We start from the raw sequence: 13,351 nt of genomic DNA, 5'->3' as shown, positions 1-13,351 counted from the left end.
TTGTTATTTTACCAGTTGTACAGTCTTGAAAAATTACTTAGTCTTTCTGAGTCCTACCTTTCTTATCTGTGAAATAGGGATAAAAATATTTTCTACTTTAAAAAAATATTTATTGCTAGTTAAATATATTATTTAGGGGTATAGGGGTATAGGCCTTTAAACCTTTAAAAATCCAGGTTGTAATATCAGACATCAAGTTCAATCTCATTTCAACCACCTTCCTAAACTTAGAATAAGTTATTTAATTTCTATGTACTGCTTTTCTGTCTTGAAAATGGCATATTAATAGTATTTACCTTATATACCTGTTAGAAGAATAAAAATAAGTCTATATATGGAAGAAACCAAATACTTGTGTTTGAAAAACATCTGTCAGAGTCTAATTTCTCTAACAAGTAATGTTCCCATTAAACAAAGAATTCACACAATATGTAGAAAGAAAATGTAATTATACAAGACTGTTAAATTTTGCTGTTTACAATTTAAAATGCCTTTTTGGAATTAAAGGCATTTTACAAATTCTGTGATTAAAATATTTCAAGTTTTGTGATTAAGCTTCACTTTACAAGAGTTATAGTCACACAATGATCTTCCTTTAAAAAGTCACTTTTTTCCTCATTAAATTTTAGAAAATATTTGGGAAGGGTATGTAGCTGTAATAATCTAATGCAGCACATTTACAGTTGTAATTCTCTGTAAGGGCATTGCCTGACCTAGCTATGCTCCAATCCCACTTGTATTTCATTGTTCTTCTTTGCTCATAACAATGTAAACATTCCGTTGTAAGCCTTATCTTGAAAACCAACAAGCATTTACATATTCCCAAGTATGTCTGTCTACCAGATCAACTCTCCTCTTTGCACAAGGCTTCTTGTCACTGAACTGTAACTTAAAGTCAACTGAAGTTTAAAGTTCATATTTTGTGATTTTAATTTAATAAAGTGCTTAATATAATACCTAGCACAAAATAAATCTTGATGAATTTTGAGCCATTATTATCATCATTGCCCCAATTATATCAATGCCGTTTAGTGGACTGTGAGAGGAGAAAAGATAATAGAAAACAAAAAGACCAAATTAACCTACTATAAAAATATCCATTTATTCTTAATTGATCAGGCTACAATTTTTTTCCCTGTAATGTTAAATATCTGGACTAGAAGATCATAAGATTTATTCCACTGCAAACCTTTCAAGATTACATAATTTCATTATCAGGTAGTTTTAGTCATATCCATAAACACAGTTAAAGTAGGGTGAAAAATTCAGAAAGACAAAATTTTTTTGGCATGCAAAATCAACATGTTTTCTATTTTATTTAAAGTTGGCTACAGAAATAACTGGTAAGAAGAACTTTTATGACTATGTAAACAAATCTTTTTGGTCCTTATGTAAATTTAATTTACTTCTGATTTCTTTATAATAATAGGAAATTTGTATGTATTTGCAAATAAAATATTGGTATGTTTCACTGACATTTAATGAGTTCTAATATGGTCACACTGTGCACTTCTATAATCATTTCTGCCTCTACGTGATACTAATTGGATCTCTTCCAAAACACATCAAGCCATTTATGCTGTTTGTTGTCTTAAAATGTTACATTTGCCAAATATCTCCTAAAATTTGCTCCAGAGTTTGCTCCTCATTATAGTCATTACATGTACTTCAACATTTTAACTCGTCAGTAAATGAGAAGGTCCTTCTTTTGCCATAAAGTTTTTCAATTGCAAATGCCTTAGCAAAGTTAAAAATAATCAAAATACTGAGTGTGAATGAATCCATTTATAATTTATTTTCTTGTTCCAGGAAAAATAAAAGTCAGGAAACAAACACATAGGGAGCAGAACTGGGGGACTGAGGAGGGAAAGAATTCTAAATATTTAGGAATTAGGTACTCTTCAATATCTTTTGAAAATACAATATTTTCCTTATTATTTTGATATAATGTATTATACAAATACATTTTTGAAGTCACACTGCCTAGGATTGAATCCTCTCTTCACTACTTTTAATACATACAGTAAAAACTCTCTGATCAAAATATGTCTTTATCTTTAGGATTTTGTCACGTTTTTATACATGAGCATAAATAGCAAGTTGCAAAATTTTTAAAAAATATATTAATATAACGTGTATTCTTAGAAACAGAGACTGTAAATATGTACACTAATCTCTTTCAATATTATTTGGCTAGCTGACACCAGGTAGACACAATCAGTAGTTTTATCCTTATTGCTATTCTTAAAAATCTTAGTCACCCCCACTAATTCTATACTTTAAGCTATTAACTGTTGATGCCCAAATCTATCAATCAATATTTGCCTTCACCTCTGTATATGGAAAGACCTACAGTTTTTTACAGTGAAGACAACTGTCATGAGAACACTGAATTCTTACTCTCCTACAGCCACAATCAGAACTCTCTCCAGTGGAAGATCAGTCTAGAATAAAATTATGGCAAAGATGAAATTTGTCTTCATTATCTGCAGTACGGCTCCTTCCCTATTCCTCTCTTAGATATCTCGCCTTAAAAATCTAACATAGTCTGAAAATTAACTAGATTTCCTCATTATTTCAGTGCCTATCTGATTCCTGTTTTGCCTATTCATTGCAATATTTCTTTTAAAAGGCATTGCAGTCATTGAGAGAGGGAAGTTTACTTTTCAAACACAGATGTTTAGATTTGTAATAAATCTTAGAGGACAGTTTTCTTCCCTCACTATACAAGAACTTCTGACTGTTAGTTCCTAAAGGGTTGGCACCTACCTGTCTTACTCATCTTGGGTCCCCAGCATTTCACTTAGTGCCTGGCACACAGAAAGCACTCAAAGTTTGTTAAACTGAACAAATGTGGCTGATGATTGGCAACCTAGCGCACTGGTTTAATCCTATTGGACCACATAACAAACTATTGAAATCTCTTGTTCATGCATCGGTCTTCCCAACTATTCGCCAAGTTCCTTAAGTGCAGGAATCTTGTTTTTTCTTAACAACCCTAGCAGGAGTCTTGGCATACAGAATTCGCTCTTGATAGCTCTCTTATCTGTTGAAATTAAATAGCTGGAAATCAGTATTGGAAAGTAAAGTGTGAAGGCAAAAATATGAGCAATGTAAAAGATATAACAGGATTGGGCGGCTGGAAAGGCAGAAGAAAACTAATGATAAAGCAGGTTAACATTCCAGCTTCTTGAGCATCAATCAAGGTTTCCGGCGCACAGGTTGCCTTAGCAACTGCGGAGAGCGTCCGCCCTACTCCCGTCCCCAGTCCCGCCCCCAGTCCATCTGGCTCTTCAACCGCCTACCCCTCAAGCTTACTTCCGCCCCAACCTGCCAGCTGGGACCGAGAGACCTACTTCCTATGCCTACGCTTGTGCTGCCTGACTAAAAATATAGAAGCAAATGATAAAGTTAGAAATATATTCTCTACATATGACCACACTTTTGCCTCAGATAGATATGTGCAAAATTAATAGCTACTTGTAACTTGGAGGCTCCCTGTAGCATGAACATTTGTGGCCGATTTTTCAGGCAGTACCTTGGACAACAGCAACTGCGAAGGCCCCCAGTTTGCGGAAGGAAACGTGGACCTGAGTGGGGTGGGGCGCTCTCCGGCGCTGAGCAGGAAGTGGGGCCTCACGGAGGAGTTGGCGTGGTTACTCTGTTCACGCCGGCTTCACCATGTAAGTGTTTACTTACCAACCACCCTAATCCCAGGTCCCGCTGCCCCACCCTAACTCTCTCCTACTGTCTTCCTCAGGTCGAAAGTTTCCTTTAAGATCACGCTGACGTCGGACCCGCGGCTGCCCTACAAAGTGTGAGTAGTTCGGCAGAGACGGGCCTGGGCTGGGGGACATCCAGGCCTTTCGAACAACTCCCACCCCATGCAGTCTTCATCCCTTGTCTCCCTCAGACCCTGGCTGCGCCCTTCTAGAAGCCTCTCCCACCCGAGCCTGAGAGGAGAGGTCCCGTACTTGCTCCCTAAGTGTCAGCTTGGCCCGGGCACTAGGGTGTGGGTGTGTTTCTTCTGGTTAGTGGCCTCTCCTTCGTAATTCATTTGGTGAGCGGGTGGAGAGGGAGGATAGGTGGACAGCACTTTGATAATTTGCTGGGATTCTTAAACAATCCTTGTCTGCTGGGGATTAGAACAGCCTCTCACTGCTCTGACCAGATGTTAGAAGTTAGGGAAAACATCCCGACAAAGACTCTAAAATTACTTGAACGCTCGTTATTGTCAGGCTTCTGGTTTTGTTGTGTGTGAGTGACTCAACAGTAGGCCATCGCAAAGTAGTGATCCTCAAATCATAACACTTTCTATGTTGGGATTTAATTAAGAGCGTGTAGTAGGAGCAGGAATGTGGAAATAGGGCAGTTTATCCATATAGGGCCTTTCCTTATGGATTAAAACAGAGCTAACCACTTACTTAATACTTAATTTGGACCTTCCTGTGGTTTTAAGTAAACACTCTTGAGGTTATTGCAGCTGGAAGTCATATAAAATGTAGCAAAGAACAAGACTTCAATAGGTTTTTATGCATAATTAATACACTTAATGCCCCTAAATCAACTAATAACAGCTGTCATCAATTTCAGTGACTTACTGCATCCATGACCCATGCGACCTCCCAACCTTTTATTCTCTTGATTTTTTTCCTCCAAAATGTCATTTGTTACATTTTATCTGAGGTGTTCATGGTCACAGCCTAGAACCTTAAGATCTCCAATAATTGTTCTATCTCCAAAATGTCATTTTCAAGCACTCTTTTATGGATAACTATATTCTCTTCTACCGATTTGCTGTAATATTTCTTGTAGAATGTTTCTTTTAATCCATTGACCACACTGCTTTTTAATCTATAACTATACTCTTCTCTATGCCTTATCCCACTCCTTATAGGGCTTAGAGTCCATGGTCCATCTTTAAATCATTTTCCTGCAAACACCCTCAACTCTGGTCCCCCCCATCTCTCCACAGCATGTTTTGGTTGGTGAAATACCAATGCTGAACCCAACCATTTGTATTTTCTGCACAGAGCTGAGTATATCTGGAGAAAATAGCACAATTAGTTGATGGATTTTACATAAAATTCATGACTGCACTCAGTAGTACATAGCTCTCTACTACATTCTTCAAGTTTGCTCATTTTCCTCCTTATTCTCAGAAAGGATTTAAAAATTTTTTTTTCTTCAAACTTTCCACAATTTCTTTTCTTTTTACTCTCAAGCTCTTAGAGGGAGCTTCTGTCATCTTTCCATCTCCATATCTGTAAACCTACCACTACAATTATAAACCCTTAATTTCAGTGTCCCATCCTTTACAGTGGAAAACATGACTTTACTCCCATGAAAAGCCAGTTGTTCCACTTGGGCTCTAAATCCCGTGTATTTTAGTTTTTCAAGATTAAAGTGGATAGAGTCCAGCTACTCCTGTCTCCTCATTATTGTTTCTCTGTACTGGATTATTCTTATCAGTGTGCAAATGTACTATAGAAAGAGAGGGTGAGGAGGAGGGAGGAAGAGGATAGAGTATCAATGTAGCAAAAAGGACTTTATTATAACTAGCATAAGTATATATCAATATCTATAAGTACCTGGAACATTGTACCAGTTGAGTTAATATGTGGTGACTAAATTAGTAAGTATAACTGTTGTTTAGTATGTGTACACATGTACAGGTGTGTGTATGTATAATATATATGGATATGTGTGTAAAATATGCATATGTATATATGTGTGAAAGAGTCCTTATGCTATATTTTCCCATTCAAGGGAAGTGGTAACTAGTACTTGGGTGGTAGTAAAAGCAACTCTAAGATTTGTGGAAAAACATAATTTTTTCATGTGACTTTTCACTTGTCGAACAGGAATATACATACTTTGATGGAGAAACTTCCTTTGAGTTAAGCATTACTAAGAGTTGCTTTCTAGAAGGGATATTTCAGTTAGTTCTAAATTTATTCTGGAGTTTTTATTTTTGGGATTTTTTTGTTTATTGATAGATTGACTATTGGTATTGACACTAGGTTACAGAAGTGTTGAAATTAAATTTTATTTTATACACAGGATGAAGAAAAAACCACCTTTGGCTCTTTCACTCTGTTTCAAACCTTTCCCATCTTATTTTCCACTTTTTCTTCTCCCTTCCTTACTACCACCATCATTAGTCAAAGCTTCAGCCTCCCCATTCTCAAATTGACAAGCTAACCCTTATAATCCTTCCTGCCTTTACACATGTTCTTGGAATCTAATCTCATGACCACTACTTCTTGACAAACAACATTTTTTAATAATCAAAATTTCACCTCTGTGAAGATTTCTGTAATCGTCCCTGGAATTATTTTTACTCTTTTTTAGTTTCCTATGGAATCTTTGTTCTTAGTCTTTATAATAACATTTTTCAAGTCATGTCATCAATTTGTTTATATGAGATATTGATCGAGACAGAGTCTTGCTCTGGTGCCCAGGCTAGAATGCCAGGGCGTCAGCCTAGCTCACAGCAACCTTCAAAGTCCTGGGCTCAAGCGACCCTGCTGCCTCAGCCTCCCAAGTAGCTGGGACTACAGGCCTGCCTGCCACCACACGCAGCTAATTTTTTCTCTTTTTAGTAGAAACATGGTTTTGCTGTTATTCAGGCTGGTCTCGAACTCCTGAGCTCACATGACCCTCGCACCTCTGCCTTCCAGAGTGGTAGGATTACAGACAGGCATGAGCCACCATACCCGGCCTATATGAGATATTTATTAGAAGAACAAATGATGCCAGTAATTCACTTTAAAAATTTGCTTTAATAAAAAGAATAGTTCCCATTTTTTCAAAACACTAGTATAATTTAAGTGCCAATTTTATGAAATGATGTTGACTGGCAAGTACAGTGGCTTCACATCTAGATAAGGTCTATAGAGTCACCATGACTCTCATTTCCTCTGTAATTTTCTGCTGATGAGAACATGTATTAAAAGATGTTTCCATTTTATGTTTTATTGGCTTGTTTATGGATAGTCTCACTTTACATACAGGTAGAAACTTATTTTAATAAACATCAATATGACATCTGGTTATGTTGAAAACACATTTCCCAGTCTCCAATTCAAAAGTGAATTGAACCTCAAGGTTTTTGAAGTTTTCCTATTGAGGTAGAGTTTAAGGGAAATGAATCTCAGGTTCTGAACTATAGATGTGCTGCAGAAATACTTGCAAAATATTGTTGCCTATTTGTAAACTATCACATTGCCCACTTACTGGATACTTTTTAAACAAATGGCTATCCTTCAGAATTTTATTTTTATTCTCTGCATGCCCTAAAAAAATTAGGAAAGAAAGGGGAAAAATGATACTCATTTTCATTCTTTAACAGTATTTTGGAGGAGTGGAATGGGGACAGCCAAGAAATCTATTCATACGTCTCTTACAAAAAGTCAATATAATATGCCGTGGCTGATACAATGATTCTTACATTCAGAGATCTGTAGACCAAGGAACCTTGGCATTTACATGAGAATGTTTCGTAATGGTAGTTGGTATTAAGACATTAATACAATAATATGGTGATGACAAATAGAGAAATTTCGAAGAGAAATGTTAGTTTGCTGGTCTGTCTTCCCTGCTTTGAAAGATTATCATTTTTCTGATTTAATCATTGTGATTTTTTTACCATAGGAATCTTATTTCTTTATTTTACTTATTTTTAAACCTCTTACTCTGTCTTTATTTTCTTAGAGTATAATGTAAATTTCTTTTTTAGTTTTTAAGTTGGAAAATTGAAACGGATTGACCCTGGGGCCCTCATTAAAAAAAATCTTTTATTGGTGATCTTTAATATGCTTGCCATTATACAAGTCAATTACCAAAATTACACTTCCCTCTTTAAATTATTACTTTAGATTATGCTAAATCCTTTTTCAAATGATGGCGTAGAAGGTAGAAATGTCACTTTATTATCAGCATTTTGCCATAATAAACATTTATTTTCATCAATTTGGTCTACTATTAATATTTTAGACATTATTATTGTTAATAGTACATAGGAGGGTTCATCAAAGCTTTATGACCCAATGATGCTTCCCAGGCAGCTCCTACTTAAAACAAAAATGGTAACATTAGTACACTGGGTGAAAAGGTGTTTTGAAGGGAGGTGGTAAAGTGGAGCGAGGACTAAGGAGAGATTCAACTTTTTAAAATCCGTCTCTAGAAAACAAACAGCAGCCCATATGCCAGACTTAATTATTTCAAGGTGTTAGAAATATATATACCTACACCTTGTAGAGGTTATTAATTTTCAAGTGGAACTCTGAGCACCATCTTAGCTCTAAGGCTATTTGCCTTTTTTTTTTTTTTTTAAGAGTTAATGAATATAGTATGCAGTCAAAATAGCCAGCTTTGAAACTCTAAAGACAGCTTTGTCCTGGTCAGCTACAGTAGGAACAAAGGGGCTTTTTTAAAAAACATCAACTTTGTTTTAAAATTCTTCTTGCAGACTTAGTGTTCCTGAAAATACACCTTTCACAGCAGTCTTAAAGTTTGCAGCAGAAGAAGTAAGTATGGAAATTGTAATGATCTTTGTGGAATGCAGTTTGGCAGTATGTTTTAAAAATCTTTAAAATTTGCATGCGCTTTGACCCACCATTTCTACGTGGGCTCTTTACTAGGTTTATGCTATGGCAAAGTTGTATTGGTCTTCTAATAAAAGTAGAAGAAAATCCTAACAGACATGCAGTAGAAAATAAGCTAACAAATTCCATACATCCACATATATTGATCAAGGTTTTAATATAGATTATAATTATTATGAATCACATGGGTGTTTCACATTTAGGAAGGATATGACTTTCAGGCAGTGACGAGAGGGGCTTTTAGAAGATGGCACTGTGGAATCTTTCAGTGAGAACCAACATTAACTTGAGAAACAAGAGTCTGGATTTAAATCCCTGGTAAAACTCTCTTAATAAGCAATAGTAGAATTTCCCAGCACTTGACTAGGACTTCAGTTAACTAAGTAATGAGTTGTCAAAACCTGAGAAGACCCAAATAACACCCTAAGTTACAAGAATTATGAGATCTGAACAAGAAAATAAATGAAAACTTAGGAACATAAAATAAATTTTGCATCCAGGAGAAAACTTGTCAGTAGTATAGGACAAAAAGAGTAGTTACTGTATTTTACATAAGTAGTCTTGCCTCCCCAAATTTCAGCTCACCCATTGCTTTCACATTCTACCCATGGGAAAATGTATTAACAGTTGCTTTTGTTTTTTTTAAAGTTCATAAAATATGTTGCCACTATGTGGATGTAACTAAGAAAATGTATAGCGTATCTTAAAATGGGCATGATCTAAGAAGAATACTCACTCAGTAGGGTAACTGAAAACTGTAGGATTTTAGTTTTGAAAATCTGAGAGTTCTATAATTAATTTGAGTATTTGAGCAGAGTTTTATTGAAGGCCAAGCACAATGACTCACACCTATAATCCAACACCTTGGGAGGCCAAGAGGGGAGGACCACTTGAGGTCAGGAGTTCAAAACCAGCCCTGGTCAACATAGTGAGACCCCAACCCTGTGTCTACAAAAATAGAAAAATTAGCTGGGTGTGGTGGCATGCATTTGTAGTCCTAGCTACTCAGGAGGTGGAGGAGGGAGGATTGCTTGAGCCTAGAAGTTCAAGGCTACTGTGAGCTATGATTGCACCACTGCATTCCAGTCTAGATAACAGGAAGACCCTGTCTCTTTGGGGAAAAAAAAAAAAAATGTTTTATAGAAATTATAGCTTCTGTAAAGTATTTTCTAGGTATTTTAAAATTTATTAAAGTACATTTTAAAGTTCTTTAAAAATCTTAAAATCTTTAAAAGGACATTTACAGTTAATAATGTACCACATTGAGAGTAAAATTGTTTGTTAGGTACGTAATACTGTAGCAAGTGGTTATTCTTTTGCATGGTTCTTATTTTAAAACTTGATTCTTCAATTTATAATTTAAAATAAGCTTTTAGTTGTTTTTCTCAGCTATGTATATGTGACCATTATAAATGCCTAGAGCAGTGCTTCCCAGACAACTAAAACTACACATACAAAAAAACTAGTACCACAAAAAAAAAAAAACCCACGAAAAACGGGTTAGTAGCCAAAAAGTATGGTATACACTTCATTCACTATTTTTTTCTTGGAGTTAAACTATGTTAGCTGTATATTAAAGGCTTTGAGAATACCACTAGTTTAATGTGTTTTCTAAACTTAGTTGATCATAAAACTCAACTATAGTATCTATAAAAATTAGTCCATAGCACAGACATGCTTAATAAAAATTTGTTGGATAGATTAATAAACTATGGAGACTTAAACACACCTTGGCAACTGCTGGTCTCTAGAGCATTAAGAGCTAGAATCTTCCTTTTAGCTACCATTAAGTTTCGTGCTACATTGCTATTCCTGTTGGCCATATGAAAGTCACTTAATTGTCTAGGTAACATTGTGTGTGCCTAACTGAACTTAGCTGTTACTTCCTGCTGACATAATTGGACTATTGCAGTCCCTTGAGATTTATGTCAACAAATCATTTAAGGAGAATTTAAATAATACAAGCCTTGGTTGTTACCTGAAAATCTTCTGTAGGCACCTCCCTTTAAACACAAGGAAGCATCTGTTTTGGGCTTGCCATTTTTATGAAGAACTTTTGGGAATAATCTCATCAATTTATTTTGCTTATATTTTTTGCTTATGCAAGAGAATTATATATGATAAGAGTGCCATAGCTAAGTCTGAATGAGTGAACATTGATTGGGTCATAGATTGACAGTGTTTTTCCTTTTTTTGTAACACATAAAATAAGCTACATTTTGTAATCAGTGGGGTCTTAAATTCAGTCAAATGCGTTATTTAGAATATGAGTTGTTTTTCAAAGATAAAGCAAATTATAGTATAGTTGACCCTTGAATAACACAGGGGTTAGGGACACCAACCCCTGTGCAGTCTAAAATCTGCGTATACCTTGACTCCGCAGAAACTTTACTAATAGCCTACTGTTGACAGAAACCATGCCAACAATATAAACAATCAATTAACAACACTTTATATGTTATATGTATTATATGCTGTATTCGTACAAAAAAGTAAGCTAGAGAAAAGGAAATGTTACTAAGAAAACCATAAGGAAAAGAGATTTACTCTTCATTAAGTGGAAGTGGATCATCATAAAGGTCTTCATCGTTATCGTCTTCACGTTGAGTAGGCTGAGGAGGAGAAAGAGGAGGGGTTGTTTTTTTCTCGGGTGGCAGAGGTGGAAGAAAATCTATGTATAAGTGGACCCCTAGTCCTGCGTTGTTCAAGAGTCAACCGTACTTTATTTTATGGTGCCACTTATTCTAAAAGATAAATCACATTTTAGAATTATAGAATTGATTATGTGTACCCTAGCCTTCCTGATCATCTTTTATAACTACGTATGTTTTCTTCTTTTTAGTTTAAAGTTCCTGCTGCAACAAGTGCAATTATTACCAATGGTAAGAATTCATTTTAAAATTATTTATTGGTTCAGATATATGGAAATTGTTTAAAAGGAACCAAATTAAAATTGACTTACATACAAAAAGCTTGAAATATATGTCTTAATGGCATACTTAGTGATACACTTAATGGTAAATACTAAGTCAGGGTTATTGTCCATCATTAGCTCTTTTCAGTTTTTTTGTTCTTTTGATGTGGTGTGGCAGTTTATGATATCTTGCGTCCTTATGACTTCATGCTAGATTTTTACTGAAGATGACTTCTTTATTTGGAAAAGTTTTTTGTTTTTTTTTTTAAATAAGTAAAGTTATATTAGTAAATGCTGTAGAATATGGAAAGTTAAGCAAAATGTACGTTTGCTATACCTTGCAATCCCTTTCCTGACAGAAAACTGTTTCTTAGAGGTTTGCAATAGTGGAGATTTTATTCAGTCAGGTATATAATTAAAAATCTGAATATCTTAGAATACTGATAGTGAAGTATAATGGAACTAGTCCTGTGAAAAAATAGTGAAATAATAAGATGAAGAGTGAAGATTGCAGGGAGGGCTTTACTATCTGTCACGTATACAAAGTGATACTGATGGGTGCTGGAGAGTGGTCTGTGTGCAGTTAGGAGAAAGAGGAGACGGGCTTAATGCGCATGATGTGGCTTAGATAAGACAGAATTTCTTACTCTAAAATATTTTCCATGCCTTCACGTGTTTTATGTGACAGCATGCAGAAATACTGAGTGTTTCTCTGTTTAGAGGAATGCTGGCCTACTTTCTGGAAAGTTTTAGGTTTGCACTGAATAACTCTTAGGAATGTGCTTTGAAACTTTCAAGTGTTGGCGAAACTTGAGCTAGACGACTTTGTGGGCTCTCCCAGCCTTAAGATATGATGCCTCAGAGAAATATGAAGATGATTAATGGCCTACCTAAGTGCTTTTAGCTTTTTGGAAGAAATGACAAGCTTGTTTCACTCTATGTGGACAAAATAAAATTAAACACCTCTCTTCCATAGACCAAGATCATTCTGTTGAAAGATGTTCTTGTCTAATCCAGCGATGAGTATGAATGCATAATAATAGCAGATTTCAACAGATAGATAACTTACTGGAAAAATTGTCACCCATGTGACATGGGATTTAAATTGTTTGGCCTGTGCCTGTATACACAGCAGCACTATTTTGGCAAATCTCTTCTTGGTGCTACTAAACCATTTTAGCCTTTAGAAATAACTTACGTAATTTTACAACTGATTTTCTAGATGGAATAGGAATAAATCCTGCACAGACTGCTGGTGAGTATCTATTTGAAAACTCATGGAGGAGTGGGTGGGGCTATATATGTCACTTGATACTGAATATTTAAGTTATTCTAATTAGACTTGCTAGGATTTTAACAGGATGAGCTGTTTTTTAAGGATTCTGTAGCAGCCTTTACCTATGTATCTGAGTAATAATTTGTTTCATTATGTATATCAATTTGTTGTTTGGTCTATAATATCAGAAAACCTAACAGTGGCTTATGCATTGAAAGTATTTAATTAATTTAATATACATGATAAAAAGTCTGAAGGTAAGATTGTGCTCTCATGGGAATAATGACTTTGACCTACCTCTTAAGGTAGTTAGTTGTGAGGCAGTGCATGTAAAGTGCTTAAAAGCTTGCATTATTCATAGTAAGCCTTCAGTAAGTGCTATTCAAGGAGCTGAGTCCATACTCAGAGATTCAGACTTTAAACAGATATATTGATGTCCTAAGAAGCAGGTAGTGTAAAAGTAGTCGTATACTTTGTAGTCTAAAACTTTTTAAAAAATACTTTTATATTTTTTAAATGTACTCTCTTGAACTTTCTAATTATGTTTTGAAA

General features: G+C 35.3%; 1 protein-coding gene across 1 annotated transcript in view; it reads left to right on the top strand.

The window, feature by feature from the left end:
• The first annotated feature begins 3,610 nt into the window (after window positions 1-3,610).
• The window catches only part of UFM1 (ubiquitin-fold modifier 1), an 11,006-nt gene continuing 1,265 nt past the window's right edge, over window positions 3,611-13,351 (top strand). The window contains exons 1-5 of the mRNA XM_012643841.1: window positions 3,611-3,683; window positions 3,761-3,817; window positions 8,474-8,531; window positions 11,452-11,491; window positions 12,746-12,778. Of these exons, the coding sequence (XP_012499295.1) occupies window positions 3,682-3,683; window positions 3,761-3,817; window positions 8,474-8,531; window positions 11,452-11,491; window positions 12,746-12,778 (190 nt within the window). The 5' untranslated portion in view covers window positions 3,611-3,681. The remainder of the gene's footprint in view (window positions 3,684-3,760; window positions 3,818-8,473; window positions 8,532-11,451; window positions 11,492-12,745; window positions 12,779-13,351) is intronic.

The sequence above is a fragment of the Propithecus coquereli genome, unplaced genomic scaffold, assembly GCF_000956105.1.
Source record: "Propithecus coquereli isolate 6110/MARCELLA unplaced genomic scaffold, Pcoq_1.0 Scaffold201, whole genome shotgun sequence".
Taxonomy (NCBI): Eukaryota; Metazoa; Chordata; class Mammalia; order Primates; family Indriidae; genus Propithecus; species Propithecus coquereli.
This window is presented reverse-complemented; position numbering and strand designations above follow the sequence as displayed.